Source organism: Colobus angolensis, unplaced genomic scaffold, assembly GCF_000951035.1.
Source record: "Colobus angolensis palliatus isolate OR3802 unplaced genomic scaffold, Cang.pa_1.0 Scaffold15, whole genome shotgun sequence".
Classification (NCBI taxonomy): Eukaryota; Metazoa; Chordata; class Mammalia; order Primates; family Cercopithecidae; genus Colobus; species Colobus angolensis.
Genome location: NW_012114599.1, coordinates 10,620,979 through 10,641,779, shown reverse-complemented (window position 1 = coordinate 10,641,779; position 20,801 = coordinate 10,620,979). Strand labels below are relative to the sequence as shown.

At 41.1% G+C, this 20,801-nt stretch overlaps 1 protein-coding gene across 1 annotated transcript in view; it reads right to left on the bottom strand.

Moving 5' to 3' along the window:
* The window catches only part of DHX57 (DEAH (Asp-Glu-Ala-Asp/His) box polypeptide 57), an 82,098-nt gene that overhangs the window by 23,330 nt on the left and 37,967 nt on the right, over positions 1-20,801 (bottom strand). The window contains exons 13-17 of the mRNA XM_011935940.1: positions 16,091-16,207; positions 6,198-6,294; positions 4,439-4,612; positions 3,769-3,969; positions 916-1,192 (exon numbers count right to left, since the gene is read on the bottom strand). Coding sequence (XP_011791330.1) covers positions 916-1,192; positions 3,769-3,969; positions 4,439-4,612; positions 6,198-6,294; positions 16,091-16,207 — 866 coding nt within the window. The remainder of the gene's footprint in view (positions 1-915; positions 1,193-3,768; positions 3,970-4,438; positions 4,613-6,197; positions 6,295-16,090; positions 16,208-20,801) is intronic.

Below are 20,801 nucleotides of genomic sequence, written 5' to 3'. Positions count from 1 at the left end.
CCGGCCACAGCACTCCAGCCCGGGTGACAGCGCGAGACTCAGTCTCAAAAAAAAAAAAAAAGAAAATGAATACATTCGTTGATTCCCCTAACTATATAAAATAAGCCATGATAAAAATAAAGGCAGATTGCTTATCATGAAAGGACCAGTAAAAAAGATTTTTTTTAATGAAGAAAAAAAAAAAAAAAAGGCAGACTGACACTCCACCTAACAGCAGAAAATCCTTTCTTCTCAAGTATACTTGGAACACCCTTCAGGATAGACCATATATATGCTTGACCATAAAACAAAGCTCAATACATTTTAAAGAGGATTGAAATAGTACAAATATGTTCTCTGTCCACAATAGACTGAAATTAGAAATCAATAATGAAAAAAATTTTGCAAACTCACAAATATATAGAAATTAAACAACTCATGCCTAAATAATAAAGGGTCACAGGATAAATAAAAAGGAAAATCAGAAAATACTTTGAGATGAATGAAAAGGAAAACCAAAACGTATGGGACACAGCTAAAATAGTCCTTAGAGAAAAACTGAGAGCTGTACATGCTTACATAAAAAAGAAAGATCTCAGAACAATAACCTACCCTTCTACTTTAAGACACTAGAAAAAGAAGAGCAAACTAAACCTAAGTAAACAGAAAGAAGGAAAGAAGAGCAGATAGTAATGAAATAAAGAACAAATTGGATGATATTGTTCCCTAAAAAATCTTTGTTTTATTTGTTTTTGTCTTTTCAGAAATTTATTTTTGACCTTCTCCCTCCCATGCAGATGTGCCCTAAAAAATTCACATCTAACATACAAGCAAATTTTTAGGGGGCTCACATGCCCTTGATTCCCCCATGGTCCCCTTAGAGACCTATGGTCGTCCTCTTAGAGACTCCAGTTTAGATGAATGTTGTTTACTTACAAACGGAGACTTAAAAGCCAAACTGGCAGCAATGGTGAGAGCAGGATCCAAACAGCGGAAGATGGACCCAAACAACATTAGTTTGCCAATTCTCACATCCACAGGCAGAGAGGCCAAGTGATACCCAAGAGGGGTCAATTTTTCATCTGGAGTTAATGCTCCTAAGTCTCGTAATCGTATTTTTGAGGCACGAAGAGAATCGGCGTGTGGAGGTTCAATGAGCCGAGAGAACACAGACTGCAGATTATGAGCACTAAACATCTCTAAAATTTTAATTCTGAAAAGGAAACAAAATAACAATTTGCTAATTTTATTTCTGGTGGGATGACACAGAGGAATAATTTCTTGTGAGTGAGAATAATTGACAAGTTTAAACACAAATTTTTAAAATCTCGTCTTTTCTACTTCTACCAATAAACCACAGAAGCACTTTCAGATTCTGAAACTTACTCATATTCAGAATAAAATTCTCTCTATAAACTTTCAAAATGCTTCTCTCCTTAATAGTGGGATCGAATTATAAAACAGAGTTCATGACAAAAGATAATAAGTGCTGGCAAGGATGTGGAAAACTTGGAACCCTGCACATTGTTGGTGGGAATGTAAAATGATGCAGCCACTATGAAAAACAGGATAGAGATTCCTCTAAAAATTAAAAATAGAACTACCATATGATCCAGCAACCCCACTTCTAAGTATATACCCAGAAGAATTGAAGTCAGAATCTTGCAGAAAGGCCAGGCGCAGTGGCTCACGTCTATAATCCCAGCACTTTGGGAGGCTGAGGTAGGTGGATCATTTGAGGTCAGGAGTTCGAGCCCAGCCTGGCCAACATGGTGAAACCCAGTCTCTAATAAAAATACAAAAATTAGCCAGGCGTGGTGATGCGCACATGAAATCCTAGCTTCTCGGGAGGCTGAGGCAGAGAATCACTTGAACCCAGAGGTAGAGGTTGCAGTGAGCCAAGATCACCCCACTGCACTCTAGCCTAGGCGACCGAGCAAGACTCTGTTTCAAAAAATAAAAGAAAAAAAAAAGAATCTTGCACACAGCAGAGATACTTGCACTCCTGTGTTCACTGTAATATTATTCATAATACCCAAGATATGGAAACAACCTAAATGTCCACTGACAGATGAGTGGATAAAGAAAGTGCAGTATATATACATACAGTGGAATACTATTCAGGCTTAAAAAAGAAATTCTGCAATGTGCAACAGCATGGATGAAACCTTGAGGACATTATGTTAAGTGAAATAAGTCAGTCACAAAAAGACAAATGCTGGATGGTTCTACTTGTATGAGCTATCTAAAATAGTCAAACTCACAGAAACAGAGAGTAGAATGGTTGCCAGGGGCTGGACATGAGGGGAAAATGGAGAGTTGCTGTCCAATAGGTATAAAGTTTCAGTTTCGCAAAATGACTAAGTTTGAGAACTCTGCTGTACAATATTATGCCTATAGTTAACAGTACTGTGTTGTAAAATTAAACATTTAAGAGGGTAGATCTCATATTAGGCATTTTTACCATAATAAAAAACTGGACATGAATAGCTTAGATAGTTCTGACTGCTATACAATTAAAGGCATTTATTAAAAAATTTTAAACGATCCACTTATTCCTTCACACATCTGAAGGTGCAGTCATTGTTTATTTATTTATTTATTTATTTTTTTGGGATGGAGTTTCACTCTTATTGCCCAGGCTGGAGTGCAATGGTGTGATCTTGGCTCACCGCAAACTCTACCTCCCAAGTTCAAGTGATTCTCTTTCTTCAGCCTCTTGGGAAGCTGGGATTACAGGTCTGTGCCGCTACACCTGGCTAATTTTGTATTTTTTTAGTAGAGATGGGGTTTCACCATGTTGGCCAGGCTGGTCTCGAACTTCTGACCTCAGGTGACCTGCCTGCCCCAGCCTCCCAAAGTGCTGGGATTACAGGCATGAGGCACCATGCCTGGCCCAAAGTTGCAGTCATTGTTTATAAAATTAATCTGCATTGTGTCCTGCCTTGTGATAGCTCTTCAAAAACAAGTGTTTTAAATTATGAACTTCATCCAGAAAAAGAGTTCTCATTTTAAAAAGACAAATTACGAATATCAGCAACTTAAAGAAAAGTGTAACATACATAAAATTTTATTTACTTCACATACAGCTCCTTTTTAAGTTGCCAGCTTATAAACATATAATTTCACATTTTTATTAACATGTATATTTTTGGTACCTTGACTTTTCTCACTTAATGTAGTTCACTTTAAGACATGAATTGACAGTAATTCACTTACTTAAATTTCATTTTTATTTTATTTATTTATTATTTTTTTTAGAGACAATTCTCGCTCTGTTGCCCAGGCTGGAGTGCAGTGGTGCGATCTCGGCTCACTGCAATCTCTGCCTCCCGGGTTCAAGAGATTCTCCTTCCTCGGCCTTCCAAGTAACTGGGACTACAGGCCTGCGCTACCACACCCAGCTAATTTTTGTATTTTTAGTAGAGATGGAGTTTGATTCACCATGTTGGCCAGGCTGGTCTCAAACTCCTGACCTCAGGTGATCCACCCTCCTCAGCCTCCCAAAGTGTTGGGATTATAAGCGTGAGCCTCCACGCCCGGCCCTACATATATATTCTTAAGCTCTATTTTAGGGCCATGCTCTGCAATGTAAGAGATCTTTATGTGCAGAAATTTAAAAGGAATGGTAAAGGTAACACTAAGGATCTTTTTCTTTGCAAATAAATGAGATTATTGGTGGTCATTCTTAGCCAAATATCTTCTAGAAGTAAAAGGAAAACATGGAACTTAATAGAGTGAGAAACATTTAGACCTTTTAGAAGCAAAACACAAAAAACCAGTTGTCACCTTAGACACAGCTGTTCCAGTGGCACTCTTTGTATTTCTGGTAGCTGTTGCTTTAAAAGTTGGTGATTATAGTGATGGCTAGTGAATAAATGGAAGCAGACCCCAGATGCAACACGGCCTGCTCGGCCTTTCCTTTGTAGAGCATTGGCTTGAGACACAAAAGTGTCCTCTAGACTTTCCATCCCTTTGCTGGCATCATATCTATAAAGAAGAAGAAAATACAAAATTGAGTCATTTTATAAAAATGTGGCCAAGACTGCTTGGCATGGACAGAATAGATGAACCAGCTTCCTCCTGTAGAAGGACACAGTGCCCTGTATATTCCGGGATAGTTGAGTCCCTGGTAGGAGCAGCTAATGCTGATTTAAGTGGCATCAAATGCAGAGTTTCCCAAACTAGATAGTTTCTTTATTCAACCCTTTTTCATACAAGCACATACCAAATCACATGACAAAAAGAGAGAAAAAGCAATTCATTACTTTTCATCCCCATTTGATGTTAAGCTCCATGTTCTTGGCTACAGAATCACTCACGCATCCACGTGCAGTTTTCATAAATTATTTTTTCATACAGTAATCCATATAGCTTAATAGCATTAGCCATTAACAACTGTGTCTCCCTAAATGAAGCATTTTTAGCCCCTCTCTTACATCACCACAAGACGGAATACCTCTTTTCTTTCATTTTCCCAGAATCGATGACATAGACAACATCATCGATGGTTATGGATGTCTCAGCAATGTTGGTGGAAATTATAATCTTAGTTACTCCTACAGGAGGTTTTACAAACACAGCCTGCTGCTCTTCACTGGATAAAGATGAATGAAGTGGGTGAATAACACATCTGGAAGGAAATAAAAGCACATGAAGTATTCTAGCACGTAGCACTGAAACTGGATTACAGTGGGTGAATTTCTACTATGACTTCAGGTATTAGCAACTTCTTCACAATCTGAACTCAGAGCCCAGCTTTTCTACATAGTAAAGTCTTGGCCAGGCGCAATGGCTCACACCTATAATCCCAGCACTTTAGAAGGCTGAGGCGGGCAGATCACCTGAGGTCAGGAGTTCGAGACCAGCCTAGCCAACATGGTGAAACCTCGTCTGTACTAAAAATACAAAAATTAGCCAAGTGTGTTGGTGGGCACCTGTAATCCCAGCTACTTGGGAGGCTGAGGCAGGTGAATCACTTGAGCCCAGTAGGCAGAGGTTGCAGTGAGCTGAGATCCCACCATTGCACTCTAGCCTAGGTGACAATAGTGAGACTCTGTCTCAAAAAATAAAATAAAAATAAATAAATAAATGGTAAAGTCCTTTCTGATTTTGACAAAATATTTACTTAGTTCTAGGAACCAAAAACCTCATACCAACTTGGGAAAAATGCTGGAGTATAATTCAGTAATAAATAATGAGGAGGAATAAATAATTGATATTCTACAAGCAACAAGCCTAGTGCAAACTAACCAGCAAAGAATCATTCTTCCTTTAAATACAGAGAAGAGCCTGCAATCCCAGCTACTTGGGAGGCTGAGGCAGGAGAATCACTTGAATCTGGGAGGTGGAGGTTGCAGTGAGCCGAGATAATGCCACTGCACTCCAGCCTGGGCCACAGAGTGAGACTCCGTCTCAAAAAAAAAAAAAAAAAAAAATACACACACACACACACACAGAGAGAGAGAGAGAAGAGAGGTGATAACAATGATGTAACCTCAGAAACTTCATTCTTACATTTTTAGGGAGTGTTCGTTTGTCAAATAGTTCTCCTCTTAAATATGAAAACACACCTAGTGTGTCTTACTCCTGGAATCAGAACTATTGAAGATGATTTTCTCTCATAATGGTAGGACTTCTTTGTTGTTACTAACGCTGCCTTTCCCTCACCCTCCCCCACTCTCTGGCGCTCTGACATCTAAAATTACATGCAAATTTGCTGAGTCACTATGCTACGTGAAGAGAATTTTTTTTTGAAATGGAGTTTCACTCTTGTTGCTCAGGCTGGAGTGCAATGGTGTGATGTCGGCTCACTGCAACCTCCGCCTCCCAGGTTCAAGCTGTTCTCCTGCCTCAGCCTCTCGAGTAGCTGGGTTTACAGGTGCCCGCCACCACATCTGGCTAATTTTGCATTTTTAGTAGAGATGGAGTTTCTCTGCGTTGGTTAAGCTGGTCTCGAACTCCCAAACTCAGGTGATCCACCTGCCTCGGCCTCCCAAAGTGCTAGGATTACAGGCATGAGCCACCACACCTGGTCAATATTTTTCCTTAATAAAAGGGGAATAACTGATTTCCTGCAGCAAATAGGTTTGTTCATTTCCAGCTGGCATAAACAAATGTATGCTCGAAGAGTCGTACTCTTCCAGGGTCTAAAGAGGGTAATATCTTTACAGGTAACTGCAATGGATGATTAAGAATATAGAAAGCTATTAGCTTACCGATTACTACGTCTGTTGTTGAAAAGAGAATTACACTGTAGCTGTTCATAAAGCATTTTGATTTCTGCTAGTCCTGGTAAAAATACAAGTACAGCACCTGGGTATATAAAAAGAATCAATATGTGGGTAAGCTTAGGCACAGAAAAGAAACAATGAAATTTTTTTTAAAAAAACAATCAATATGATAAATGAAGTACATGAAAAACTAATATAGATTATAAAGCTGTTTTTAACCAAAATATGCAATAATCTGAGAATTTCGCCTGTGGTCTCAGCTACTCGGCAGGCTGAGGTAGGAGGGTCGCTTGAGCCAGGGAGGCGGAAGTTGCAGTAAGCCAATATTGCGCCACTGCACTCTAGCCTGGGTGACAGAGCGAGACCCTTTTCAAAAAAAAGAAAAAAGAAATTTTCACTAATATTTTTATTTTCTTTGTAAAGTCCCAGAGGATTTAAACAAATAAAAAATTACATGTTTTATATATTCTCTGACTTAATAAGGACAAAATGGAGATTTATCCTTCTATAACCAGAAAAACTGAGGTGTGCCAAAGTATAATGTCTATCAGTATAATGCCAAGAATTATTAGCTAAGCTCTTTTTTTTATTTTAATTTTTAGTTTTTGAGACAAGGCCTTGCTGTGTCACCCAGGCTGAAGTGCAGTTGCACGATCACGGCTCACTGCAGCCTCAACCTCCCCAGGCTCAGGTGATTTTCCTACCTTAGCCTCCGGTGTAGTTGGGACTACAGGTATACGCCATCAATTTTTTATATTTTTAGTAGAGACAGGGTTTCGCCGTGTTGCCCAGTCTGGTCTCAACCTCCTGGACTCAAGTGATCCACACACCTCAGCTTCCCAAAATGCTGGGTTTATAGGCGTGAGCCACTGTGCTTGGCCTAGCTAAGCTCTTTAAATACACTTTTTCAGTACACTGGTTATTTTTTTTGTTTGTTTTTGAGACAGCGTCTTGCTCTGTTGCCCAGGCTGAAGTGCAATGATGCGATCTTGGCTCACTGCAACCTCCGCCTCCTGGGTTCAAGCAGTTCTTCTGCCTCAGCCTCCTGAGTAGCTGGGATTACAGGCACACGCCCCACACCTGGCTAATTTTTGTATATTTAGTAGAGACGGGTTTCACCATGTTGGTCAGGCTGGTCTCGAACTCATGACCTCGTGATCTGCCTGCCTTGGCCTCCCAAAGTGCTGGAATTACAGGCGTGAGCCACCGTACTTGGCCCCACTGGCTACTTTCTATTTCTTTCTTTTTTTATTTTTTTAGAGACGAGGTCTCACTGTGCTGCCCAGGCTGGTCTTGAACTCTTGAGCCCAAGCAATCTTTCTGCTTTAGCCTCCCGAGTAGTTGGGACTACAGGCATGCACCACTGCACCTGACCTTGATACTAAATTTCTATAGGAAGAGGTATTCTCCTAACCTTATAAGACAGGAAGACTATTCTCTCTATTAATAAATAAAATCCATAAACATTTTACTGGAAATGAGAAAAGGAAACTGTAACTGGCTGGCCAATCTGGTAATCTAAATTCAGACATATTTTAGAGACAGCCCATTAACTAACCCTATCATATTAACAGTTCATGGGCTTTTAAATTTTACATTAAAGAAAATAAGCATGAAAACTGATTATAGTATATTTCTGTGTGAAGAGCAGTCACTCACTCAATAGTCACCTTCTTTTGTGCTCTATTCAGGGAGAAAAATGGTACTGTTTTCACCAGCCTCTCCTTTATTCCCACAAGTATTTATTGGGTACCTGTGTCAGCTCCATGTGAAGTGCAATGGGATATAAAACAAGCATCTGTCAGCAGAGAACTCATAATCTATTATTCAGTCATAGTTATCCTTCCCACTAAATAAATGAGGAATCTTAATTATCACAAAGCTGGAACTCTGATGAAGGCTGAAAGAGATCTTACAGCATTAAAAAAAAATACTTCATAGTAACAAAGAATGCTCACGCATATTATCTCATTTAATCCTCATAGCCATCCACTGAGAAGGTTATTAGTGGCCAGGCATGGTGGCTCAGGCCTGTAATCTCAGCACTTTAAGAGGCTGAGGTGGGTGGATCACTTGAGGTCAAGAGTTCGAGACTAGCCTGACTAACATGGTGAAACCCCATCTCTACTAAAAATACAAAAACTAGCCTGGCATGGTGGCACATGCCTGTAATCCCAGCTACTCGGGAGACTGAGGCACGAGAATCACTTGAACACAGGAAGTGGAGGTTGCAGTGAGCCGAGACTGTGCCATTGCACTTCACCCCAGGCCACAGAGCGAGACTCCGTCTCAATAAAAAAAAAAAAAAAAAAAAAAAAGAAGGCTACTAGTACCCCTACTAGTGACTCAGTAACTTCAGACTCAGGTCACAGAGTTAGTAAGCATGGAGCTTGGACACAAACCTAGGGTTTCTGGCATCAGATCCATGTTCTTTCCATTACATACCCCATGATCCTCTCTGCTAAAATGCTACAAAATTTTATTGAGGTCAGGTGTGGTGGTTCATGCCTGTAATCCCAGCACTTTGAGAGGCTGAAATGGGAAGACTGCTTAAGCCTAGGAGTTTGAGACCAGTCTGGGCAACATAGGGAGACACCGTCTCTATAAAAAATTAAAAATTTAGTAGGGCATGGTGGCACATGCCTGTGGTCCCAGCTACTCGAGACGCTGATGGAAATTGTAGGATTGCTTAAGCCAGGAAGTTGGGGCTGCAGTGACCCGTGATCGGTCCACTGAACTCTAGTGGGAAAGGGAAACTCTATCTCAAAAAGAAAAATTTTAAAAATTATTTATTAAAAGAGAAGATAAGCAAAAAGAAAAATACAAAGAAAAAAAGCCACAAAATTAAAGAATGATAAAACATACTATTATATGTGAATTGAAAATTTTGTCTATTTTTATGTGCCTCATCTGTCTGGGATATCTTTAATGTTCACAAATATGTCACATATGTCACTGACTTCCTAGTCACTATATCTACTCTGCTTTAAATTTAGGTAATTTTCTTTCCTTCTTTCTTTTTTTTTTTTTGAGACTTGTCCCCCAGGCTGCCAGACTGCTGGACTGCAACGGTGCAATTTTGGCTGGCTGCAACCTCTGCCTCCTGGGTTTAAGCGATTCTCCTGCCTCAGCCTCCGAGGAGCCGGGATTAGAAAATTTAGGTAATTTTCTAACATTTCTTCTTCATTTATGATTTTTTTGCTATGCTTGATTTTTTTCTTTTTCTTTTCTTTTTTTTTTTGAGACAGAGTTTCATTCTTATTGCCCAGGCTGGAGTGCAATGGCGTGATCTTGGCTCACTGCAAACTCCACCTCCGGGTTCAAGCAATTCTCCTGCCTCAGCCTCCTGAGTAGCTGGGATTACAGGCATGCACCACCACACCTGGCTAATTTTGTATTTTTAGTAGAGATGAGGTTTCTCCATGTTTGTCAGGCTGGTCTTGAACTCCCGACCTCAGGTGATCCACCCACCTCGGCCTCCCAAAATGCTGGGATTACAGGCATGAGCCACCACACCCGGCCGATTTTTTTCAACAATAGTCTTCTCCTTTGGAATGAAACAACATAGGCCGGGCGTGGTGGCTCACGCCTGTAATCTCAGCACTTTGGGAGGCCAAGGCAGGTGGATCATCTGAGGTCAGGAGTTCCAGACCAGCCTGGCCAACATAATGAAACCCTGTCTCTACTAAAAAAACAAAAAAATTAGCCAGGCATGGTGGTGGGCACCTGTAATCCCAGCTACTCGGAAGGCTGAGGCAGGAGAATCACTTGAACCCAGAAGGCAGAGGCAGTGAGCCAAGATCACACCATTGCACTCCAGAGCGAGACTCTGTCATACACACACACAAAATTACAAAAATTAGCTGGGGAACATGGTGGTGCACACCTGTAGTCCCAGTTACTTGGGAGGCTGAGACAGGAGAATTGTTTCATCCTGGGAGGCAGAGGTTGCAGTGAGCCAAGATCCTGCCACTGCACTCCAGCCTGGGCGACAGAGCAAGACTGTCTCAAAAAAAAAAAAAAAAAAAAGAAACAAGATATTCAGTCCAGTGAAGTGATACTGCATTAGCCAACACTCACTACTTGCCAAGTAAAAATAAGGCATTTAAATAATTTTTTATGGCTCACAAGTCTCTTTAGATGACCACACAATGGGCCGGATGTGGTGGCTCACGCCTATAGTCCCAGCACTTTGGGATGCCGACTCAGGCGGATTATCTGAGTCAGGAATTCGATACCAGCCTGGCCAACACTGTGAAACCCCGTCTCTACTAAAAATACAAAAATTAGCCAGGTGTGATGGCACATGCTTATAGTCCCAGCTACTCGGGAGGCTGAGGCAGGAGAATTGCTGGAACCCAGGAGGCGGAGGTTGCAGAGCCAAGATTGCGCCACTGCACCTCCATTGCCTGGGTGACAGAGACTCTGTCTCAAAAAAAAAAAGAAAAGAAAAGAAAACCATGTAATGATTAAAGTGTAAGCAGAAAAAAAGCAGCCATTCCCATTTCTCTTCTTTATGACCACATAAATATATATATACATATATATATATATTTTTTTTTTTTTTTTAAGAGACAGAGTCTTGCTCTGTTACCCAGGTTGGAGTGAAGTGGTGCAATCTTGGCTCACTGCAACCTCCACATCCTGGGTTCAACGACTCTCCTGCCTCAGCCTCCCAAGTAGCTGGGCTTATAGGTGCCCATCACTATGTCTGGCTAATTTTTGTATTTTCAGTAGAGATAGGGTTTTGCCATGTTGGCTAGGCTGGTCTTGAACTCCTGACTTTAGGTGATCCACCCACCTCGCCCTCCCAAAGTGCCCAAGGTGGGCATTACAGGCATGATCCACCATGCCCAGCCCACATAAAGTAATTTTTTTGATCTATTATTCCATTTAATGATTACATTCATTTATTCATGCAACAAATATTTGCTCTGTACCTAAATATTCTAGGCACTGTTCTAGGGTCTGAGAAATATAGTGGTGAACAAGAATGGTCTATTCTTTTTCTTTTGTTTTTTTTGAGACGGAGTTTTGCTCTTGTTGCTTGGTGGTGAGCCAGAGCGCCTGGCTGAAAACTCTACTCTTAAGGAGTTTACATCCTATTGAAGGAGGTAGTCAGTATGCAAAATTCTAATTTCAGACATTGTTAAGTGCTACAATTAAAATGAATTATTTTATTTTATTTTTTAAGATGGAGTCATGCTCTTGTAGCCCAGGCGGGAGAACAGTGGCACGATCTTGGCTCACTGTAACCTCTGCCTCCTGGGTTCAAGCGATTCTCCTGCCTCAGTCTCCTGAGTAGCTGGGATTACAGGCGCCCGCCACCATGCCCAGCTATTTTTTGTATTTTTAGTAGAGATGAGGTTTCCCCATGTTGGCCAGGCTGGTCTCAAACTCCTGACCTCAAGTGATCCACCTGCCTCGGCCTCCCAAAGTGCTGGGATTACAGGCGTGAGCCATGGCACCTGGCCTATTTTTAGATATTATGATAGAGTAAGGGGAGTGGGGCAAGACAACAGATAGGGTGGTCTGTAGAGGTAAATTGAGAAGAAACCTGAAGAAAATAAAGGATTTAGTTAAGAGAAGATTTGAAGTATTAATTCTAGGGACAAGGGACTGCAAGTGAAGTTAAGAAGGCTCTTGGGATGGGAAGACAGTGAGTGGAGAAAAGTAGTGATTACTCTGTGTACAGTAGTAGTAACAGTGTTTAACCATAATAAGTGTTCAGTTGATCCTTGAACAACATAGGTTTGCATGGCATGGGTCTACTCATGGGCAATTTTTTTTCAATGAATATATTGGAAAATTTTTGGAGATTTGTGACAATTTGAAAAAAACTAGCACACAAACTGCATAGCCTAGAAATATGAAAAAAATTAAGAGAGAGAAATGTCATGAATGCATAAGACACCTATAGATACTAGTCTATTTTATTATTTATATCATGAAATAGTATATCATAAAATACACACAAACCTATTATAAAGAGTTAAATTTATCAAAACTCACACACACACACTTATGGACCATACCTGGTGCCATATGCATCTAGAGAAATGTGAACAAACATAAAAATGCAGTATTAAATCAGGCCAGGCGCGGTGGCTCATCCCTGTAATCCCAGAACTTTGGGAGGCTGAGGTGGGCAGATCACCTGAGGTTGGGAGTTTGAGACCAGCCTGATCAACACGGTGAAACCCCGTGACTACTAAAAAAATAAAAATTAGCTGGGTATGGTGGCGCATGCCTGTAATCCCAGCTGAGGCAGGAGAATCGCTTGAACCTGGAAGGCAGAGGTTGCGGTGAGCCGAGATCGCACCACTGCACTCCAGCCTGGTCAACAACAGCGAAACTCTGTCTCAAAAAAAAAAAAAAGGCAGTATTAAATCACAACTGAATACAATGAACTATAGTGCAGTACACTGGTGTAATGACTTTATTAAAAAAATGATTTTGTAGCCACCTCCTGTTGCTACTGCAGTGAGCTCAAGTGTTGTGAGAATCCACTTAAAAAATTTATTGTGACACTAATCATTTCTAAGTAAGTCATTTGCTTTGTCAGAAAATTGTATATTACAGTAAAAAGTGATCTTTGTGGTTCTTGTGTATTTTTCATTGTGTTTAGTGGAATACTGTAAACCTTGAATAACATCATGAACCTATACAAAGTGCCACTAGTGATGCTGTAAGTACTCCCGAGAAGCAGAGAAAAATCATGACATTACAAGCAAAAGGTGAATTGCTGAATAAGTACCGCAGATGGAGGTCTGTAACTGTGGTTGCCTGCCATTTCCAGATAAATGAATCCAGAGTAAGGGCCATTGTGAAAGAAGAAAAAGAAATTTGTGAAGCTGTCACTGCAGCTACGCCAGCAGGTATGAAAACCCTGTGCTTTTTAAGAAATACCTTTTTATCCCATTGAAAATGTAGTTTTTATGTGGGTGCAAGATTGCTATAAGGCATACCTATATGATTCAAAAAAAAACAAAGTATTATATGACAACTTAAAGTAAATGGAAGGGAAGGATCTAAAGCTGGGAAATTTAATGCCAGCAAAGGATAGTTTGATAATTTTAGAAAGAGGTTTGGCTTTTAAAATATCAAGATAACAGAAGCAGCAGTTTCTGCTGACCAAGAGGCAGCAGATGATGAGTTCCCAGATGCCATTAAGAAAATCATTGAGGAGAAACGATATCTGCCTGAAAAGGTTTCAAATAACTGATGAAAGTGCCCTCTTCTGGAAAAAAAAATGCCACAAAGGACATTTATTAGTAAGGAAGATAAATGAGTACCAGGATTTAAGGCAGGAAGGGACAAGCTAACTCTACTCTTTTGTGCAAATGTAGTCAGGTTCATGATCAGAACTGCCTTGTCTATAAAGTTAACCCCTGGTCTTGAAGGGAAAGAAGAAACACCAGCTCAGTGTTCTGGTTGTAAAAGAAAGGCTGGCCAGTGGGAACTCCTTTTCTGGACTGGTTCCATCAATGCTTTGTCCCTGGAATCAGGAAGTACCTTGCCAAAGTTCTTTTCATATTGGACAGTGCCACTGGCCACCCAGAACCCCATGAGTTCAACATCGAAGACACTAACGTGGTCTACTTACTTGCCCCTAAACACATCTCTAATTTTGCCTCTATACTAGGAGTTCATGAGGACCTTTAAGGCTCATTATACAGGGTACTCTATGGAAAGGACTGTCAATGCTACAAAAGAGAATTCTGACAGAGAACATCATGAATGTCTAGAAGGATTATTCCCTTGAAGATGCCACGGTAGTTACAAAAAAAAGTGTGAAAGCCATCAAGCCTAAAACAATAAACTGATGCTGGACAAAGCTGTGTCCAGATGTACATGACTTCACAGGATTTATAAGACAATTGAGAAAATCATAAAAGAGATTATGGATATAGAATAAAGGTGGGGAGATGGTGGCAGTAGTGAAGGATTTCAAGATATGGATCTTGGAGAAATTCAAGAGCCAGCAAACACCACAGCAGGGGAATTGACAGAAGATGACTTGATGGAGATGAGTGCTTCCAAACCAGTGCCAGACAATGAGGAAGATGTAAAAGCTGCAGCAGTGCCAGCAAACAAATTAACATTAGACAATCTGGCAGAAAGGTTCAAGACTACTTTTAACTTCTATTATGAAATGGACCATTCTATGATACAGCACTGAAACCAAAGCAAACAGGGGAAGGATTGGTACTATATAGGAACATTTTTAAAGAAATGAAAGAGCAAAGTCAGACAGAAATTACAATATGTTTCCTTAATGTTGCAATGAGCACGCGTCCCTCTTCTGCCTCCCCTTCCACTTCTTCCACCTCTGCCACCCCTGAGATAGCAAGAAGAACCCCTCCTCTTGCTCCTCCTCAGCCTACTCAATGTAAAGGCAACAAAGATGAAGACCTTTATGATAATCTGCTTCCACTTAATGAATAGTAAATATATTTTCTCTTCCTTTTAACTTTTTAAGTTACATTTTCTTCTCTTTAGCTTACTTTATTATAAGAATACAGTATGTACGCCAGGTGCAGTGGCTCACGCCTGTAATCCCAGCACTTTGGGAGGCCAAGGTGGGCGGATCACCTGAAGTCAGGAGTTCAAGACCAGACTGGCCAACATGGCAAAACCCTGTCTCTACTAAAACACAAAAATTAGCCAGGCGTGGAGGTGCACACCTGCAGTCCTAGCTACTTGGGAAGCGGAGGCCGGAGGACTGCTTGAACCCGGAAGAGGTTACAGTGGGTCACCATCATGCCACTGTGCTCCAGCCTGGGCAACAGAGTGAGACCTTGTCTCAAGAAAAAACAAAAACAAACAAACAAAAAACCAAGAGAATGCAGTATGTAATACATATACAAAACGTGGTGTGCGGTTTTTTTCTGTTTTTTTTTTTGAGACAGGGTCTTTCTCTGTTGCCTAAGCTGGAGTGCAGTGGTGCAATCAAGGCTCATGGCAGCCTCCACCTCTCAGGCTCAGGCAATCCTCCCACTCCAACCCCTTGCTGGGACTATAGGCATGTGCCACCATGCCTGATTTTTGCATTTTTTTTGTAGAGATGGGGTTTTCCAGGCTGGTCTCAAACTCCTGAGCTCAAATGATTCACCTGCCTTGACCTCTCAAAGTGCTGGGATTACAAGTGTGAGCCATCACACCTGGCCTGTATTATTATAATTATAATCTCACCAGTATTAGGGGTAGTATCTACTGGGCCTTAACTATACTATGCTAAGTGCCTTACCTATGGTTTCTTTTAATCCCCAAAATAGTTTTACATAACAGGATTTATTACTGTCTTCATTTCACAACAAGGAAATTGAAGCATAGAAAAGATAAGGACTAGGCCGGGCATGGTGGCTCATGCCTGTAATCCCAGCACTTTGGGAGGCCGAGGCAGGCAGATCACCTGAGATCGGGAGTTTGAGACCAGCCTGGCCAACATGGAGAAACCCTGTCTCTACTAAAAAATACAAAATTAGCCAGGTGTGGTGGCGCATGCCTGTAATCCCAGGTACTCAGGAGGCTGAGGCAGGAGAATCGCTTGAACCTGGGAGGTGGAGATTGCGGTGAGCTGAGATCATGCCATTGCACTCCAGCCTGGGCAAAGAGAGCGAAACTCCATCTCAAAAAAACAAAAAAACCAACCAACCAAACAAAAAAGATAAGGACTTTATTCAAGGTTACAAGATTCCTGAATAGCAGAGCTGGGAAGTTTACCAATCTGCAAAGCCTGTGCTCTTAACCCCACTGCCTTGTAGCCTGTATGCAAAGAGTCTGCATGTAATCCAGACAATCATGAGTAGACTCCCATTTAGCCAAGGACTGAGTGTTTCATTTGTGGATCATTCTGGCCTGAATAAAGCAGTTACCTGGAGGGTAGGAGTGCTTTCCGTCCACAATCCACTCTAATAAGGCCTCTATTAATTCAAGATTCACCTTTTCAAAATCCATGATGGACATTGTTTTGATGACTGACTTGCTAACCCCTGAAAGAAAGAAAGGTAAAAATGAGAAGGATATTTATACCTTGTTGATGTATTTTATTGTATATTCATACCATATACAATTTGCCTGTGAATTAGGTGAGTGTTGGTTTGATTTAATAGCACAGATGTTAACATTTAATGTACTGAAATGAACTTTTTTCTTTTATTTATTTATTTAGAGACAGGGTCTTGCTCTGTCACCCAGGCTGGAATGCAGTGGTATGATCACAGTTCACAGCAGCCTCAACCTCCCAGGTTCAAGTGATCCTCCCATCTCAGCCTCCTGAGTAGCTGGGACTGCAGGCATGCACCACCATGCCTGGTTAATTTAATTTTATTTTTTGTAGACACGGGGTGTTAGCGTTGCCCAGGCTGGTCTCGAACTCCTGGGGTAAGGCAATCCTCCTGCCTCAGCCTCCCAAAGTGCTGGGGTTACAGCCACCACACCCAGCCCACTTTTTCATTTAGTTTCCCAGAAAATCTAGCCTCATCAGAAGTAATTTTTGCTTGAACAATGACCTAAAGAGCAGGTTTCTGCCCCTGTTGAAAGACCCAGACAGGCCAGTTTTTGCTCTCCTTGTTCCTTCCCCTCTTTTACCCTTCAAATATTTATTGAAAGCTTGCGTTCTGGAAACAAAATTCAAAGTCAAATACATTTTAGAAACTTCTCCTAGATTCAATCAAATCATGAACGAGATATGCTGGAAGTCCAGGTAACACTAACCTATGGCAATCAATGGACAGAGACCACAACTTTCACCAGCATTTTTATAACAGTGACTCACTGAACCTTTAGGTTCCTTTGAGAAAATGATAAGTGATGGATTTTCCCTGAAAAATAAATGTGATTGTAATGTCTTCATTAACACCTGTGGAGTCTATTCATAGACCCTCACAATCTCTCCAGTCACAATCTCCTAAACTATCTGTGATCTGGCAAATGATGTAGTTCTGTAGGATGTACTACAAGCCTCAGCTCTTTTATTTTATTATTTTATTTATTTTTGAGACAGAGTCTTGCTCTGTCACCCAGGGTGGAGTGCAGTGGCGTGATCTCGGCTCACTGCAACCTCTGCCTCCCGGTTTCAAGCGATTCTCCTGCCTCAGCCTCCTGAGTAGCTGGGATTACAGGCGTGTACCACCACGGCCAGCTAATTTTTGTGTTTTTAGTAGAGATAGGGTTTCACCATGTTGGTCAGGCTGGTCTCGAACTCCTAACCTTGTGATCCGCCTGCCTCAGCCTCCCAAACTGCTGAGATACAGGCGTGAACCACCGCGCCTGGCCGCCTTAGCTCTTTTAAAAGCAATAGTATATTGTTGGGGTGACTAACTCTTCAAAGACTGCTGTCCTTTCTTCTCAGGCCCTCCTAATGACCTATCGCCCTAACTACAGTTTAATTGGAACAAAATAACTATAGTTGGTACCAAGGAAGGGAAACTTTCTACATGAGAAGTTTGAAGATGGGCGAAAGCAGTTTCGGCTGGGCGTGGTGGCTCATGCCTGTAATCCCAGCACTTTGGGAGGCTGAGATGGGCGGATCACCTGAGGTCAGGAGTTCGAGACGAGCCTGACCAATATGGGGAATCCCCGTCTCTACTAAAACTACAAAAAAAAAATTAGCCGGACATGGTGGTGGCGGTGGGCGCCTGTAATCCCAGCTACTTGGGAGGCTGAGGCAGGAGACTCGCTTGAACCCAGGAGGCGGAGGTTGCAGTGAGCCGAGATCACGCCACTGCACTCCAGCCAGGCGACAGAGCAAGACTCCATCTCAATAAAAAAAAAAGAAAAAAGCAGTTTTGAAACAATGTTGTTCTAGTGGAGTGAATGCCATGTTGGTCAAAAATGAAAAAAAGGAAGAAACAGGCTGCACACAAAAGGGTGTGGTTGGGTGAGCAAGGTGGAGCAGGAATCACTTTTCTTTGCCAAGATTCCAAAAAGCCAGACTTTCAAAAAGAAGAAAGGATCAGCTAATCGAAAAAAGAAAATTGAACATAGTTTTGTTTTTTAAAACTATTATTATTGAGACAGGGTCTTACTCTTTTGCTCAGGATGGAATACAGTGGCATGATCATGGCTTACTGCAGCCTTGGCCCTTGGGGTTCAAATGATCTCTCACCTCAGCCTCCTGAGTAGCAGGGACTATAGGTGCATACCACTACACCAGCTAATTTAAAAAAATTTTTAAGAGACAAGGCAGCACCATGTTGCCTAGGCTGGTCTTGAACTCCTGGGCTCAGCCCCTCAAAGTGTTGGGATTATAGGCATGAGCCACTGTGCCCAGCCAAATCAATAATATATTTTAATTGACCAATTATTAATTTTTTCAAAGAAAAACTAGAACATGCCTTAAAAATTGAGCTAGGAAACATATTTAATTTGCTGAAAGGTGAAAGAGAACATTGAGATCAACTAGTTCAAGGCTTTTTTTTTTTGAGATGGAGTCTTGCTCTGTTGCCCAGGTTGGAGTGCAGTGATGCAATCTTGGCTCACTGTAGCCCCCGCCTCCTGGCTTCAAGAGATTCTCATTCCTCAACCTCCCAAACAGTTGGGACTACAGGCGTGCGCCACCACACCTGGCTAATTTTTATAAGGACTTCTTAAAAAAAACAAAAACAAAAACAGAGAACCAGAAGCTCAGAGAAGCTAAGCAATCAGCCCAGTACCATACAGAAGCTGGTGGCAGAGTCATGTTTCCCGACCTCAAGTCCTCCATTCTCCTTCCTTAAAAAGGAGGTCCAAAAGGTACTTTCTGAACTTTCGTAACCTTTGTGCTTAAAATTAGAAAGTCATGGATTAGATTCAGTGATAATTTTAAAAGAAAACTCCAAAATTTTGAAAGAGATGCCAAAGGGATTTTCTTTTTTTTTGAGACAGGGTCTCACTCTGTTGGGACTGGAGTGCACTGGTGCGATCATAGCTCACTGCAACCTTGAATCCCTTTGCTCAAGCAATCCTCCCCCTCAGCCTCCTGAGTAGCTGGGACTACAGGTGCCAACCACCATGCTCAGCTAATTTTAAAAAACATTTGTAGTAGAGACAAGGTCTCAATATATTGCCCAGACTGGTCTTGAACTCCTGGGCTCATGTGATCCTCCTGCCTCAGCCTCCCAAAGTGTTGGGATTACAGGCGTGAGCCACCGTGCCCAACCTCAAAGGAATTTTCTTGTTCCATAATTTAATGGAATAAGGGAATGGGAATTATCAGTTGGTATGATGTATAAAAAGAACACAAAGGTTTGAGTTAGACATATTTTAATTAGAATCACAGATCTGTACTTACTAGCTGGGCACTATCCTTGTGGGTTTGTATTATACTCCTCTAAATGACTCCACTTTATAGATAAGGAAACTGAGGTACAGAGATGATAAAGAACTTGCTCAAGATGATTAGCTGGTTTTATGAGAGCCTTGGAGTTGAACCCAGGTCTATAAAATACAAGTCCATTCTCTTAGCTTTACATCTCTCAATACTGGGAAGATGAAATAAAATGTTAGGGAGCTATGCTTACCTTCCTAAACAACAGAACAATGGCTAATATCATAATTCCTTGGTGATTACCATTCCACATCCAGGATTGGGAACTGTCTTTGGTAGATGGAGAAAAAGGAAAATTCATTTGCCGCTTATCCTACAGAAGCAGTAACGATTGGAAGCTCTTACTCATGAATGATAAACACCCTTTTTTGGGAAGAACTAAGAGGAACAGGGGTGACAGTCTAGGGAAAAAGGAGAAAGAAGGGCAGCTGAGATCTGCTTCTAGTCTAGGCTTCAAGGAAGAAAGCAAAAGTAGTAATCCTGGGGTTTCTATGGGCTCAGTTTAGCTTATATGGATACAAGACCACATAGGAACAAAGAGTAGCCAGCTAGAGTCTGGCATGGGAGGAGGAAGTACCTACCAACATACATAAAAAGCTCAGCACAGGGTAGGCCTCAAAAGATGTTACTTTAAAAGCCCATGAATAATGCTAAAACTAGTGGGATATTAAAGGATTTTAAAATCATGTCAAATATTGCTTTATAAGTGACTTATTAACTACAAAAGAAATAGTAATTATCCAGGGGAGAAACCTAGCAAACATCACTTTACCAAGTGAACAAGTTAACATTGCCAATAATGGGACAAACCAACACCACGGGGCCCATGTGCCTTTTGATATGATGCATTGAGAAATCAAGATTGTTTTTGTGATGCTCCAGCCAAAAATGTATAACCTAAATTTAATCATGGGGAAATACCAAACCCAAATGGATGGACATTCTACAAAATAATCTTTAAAAATATCAAGGTCACTAAAAGACAAAGGATGAGGAGCTGTTCTAGATCAAAGGAGACTAAGAACACATGATTGAATGTAATACATGATCCATGATAGGATCCTGAATCAGGAAAATATAGCAAAAATAAACATTATTGAGATAATTGTTCAAATCTGAGTATGGACTGTGAATTACATAATTGTATCAGTGTTAAATGTCCTCATTTTGATCACTGTACTGTGGTTATGTAAGAGAATGTCCTTGTTCTTAGAAAAATCATACTAAAGTATTAAGGGTAAAGGCGCGTCATATCTGCAACTTACTCTCAGGAGATT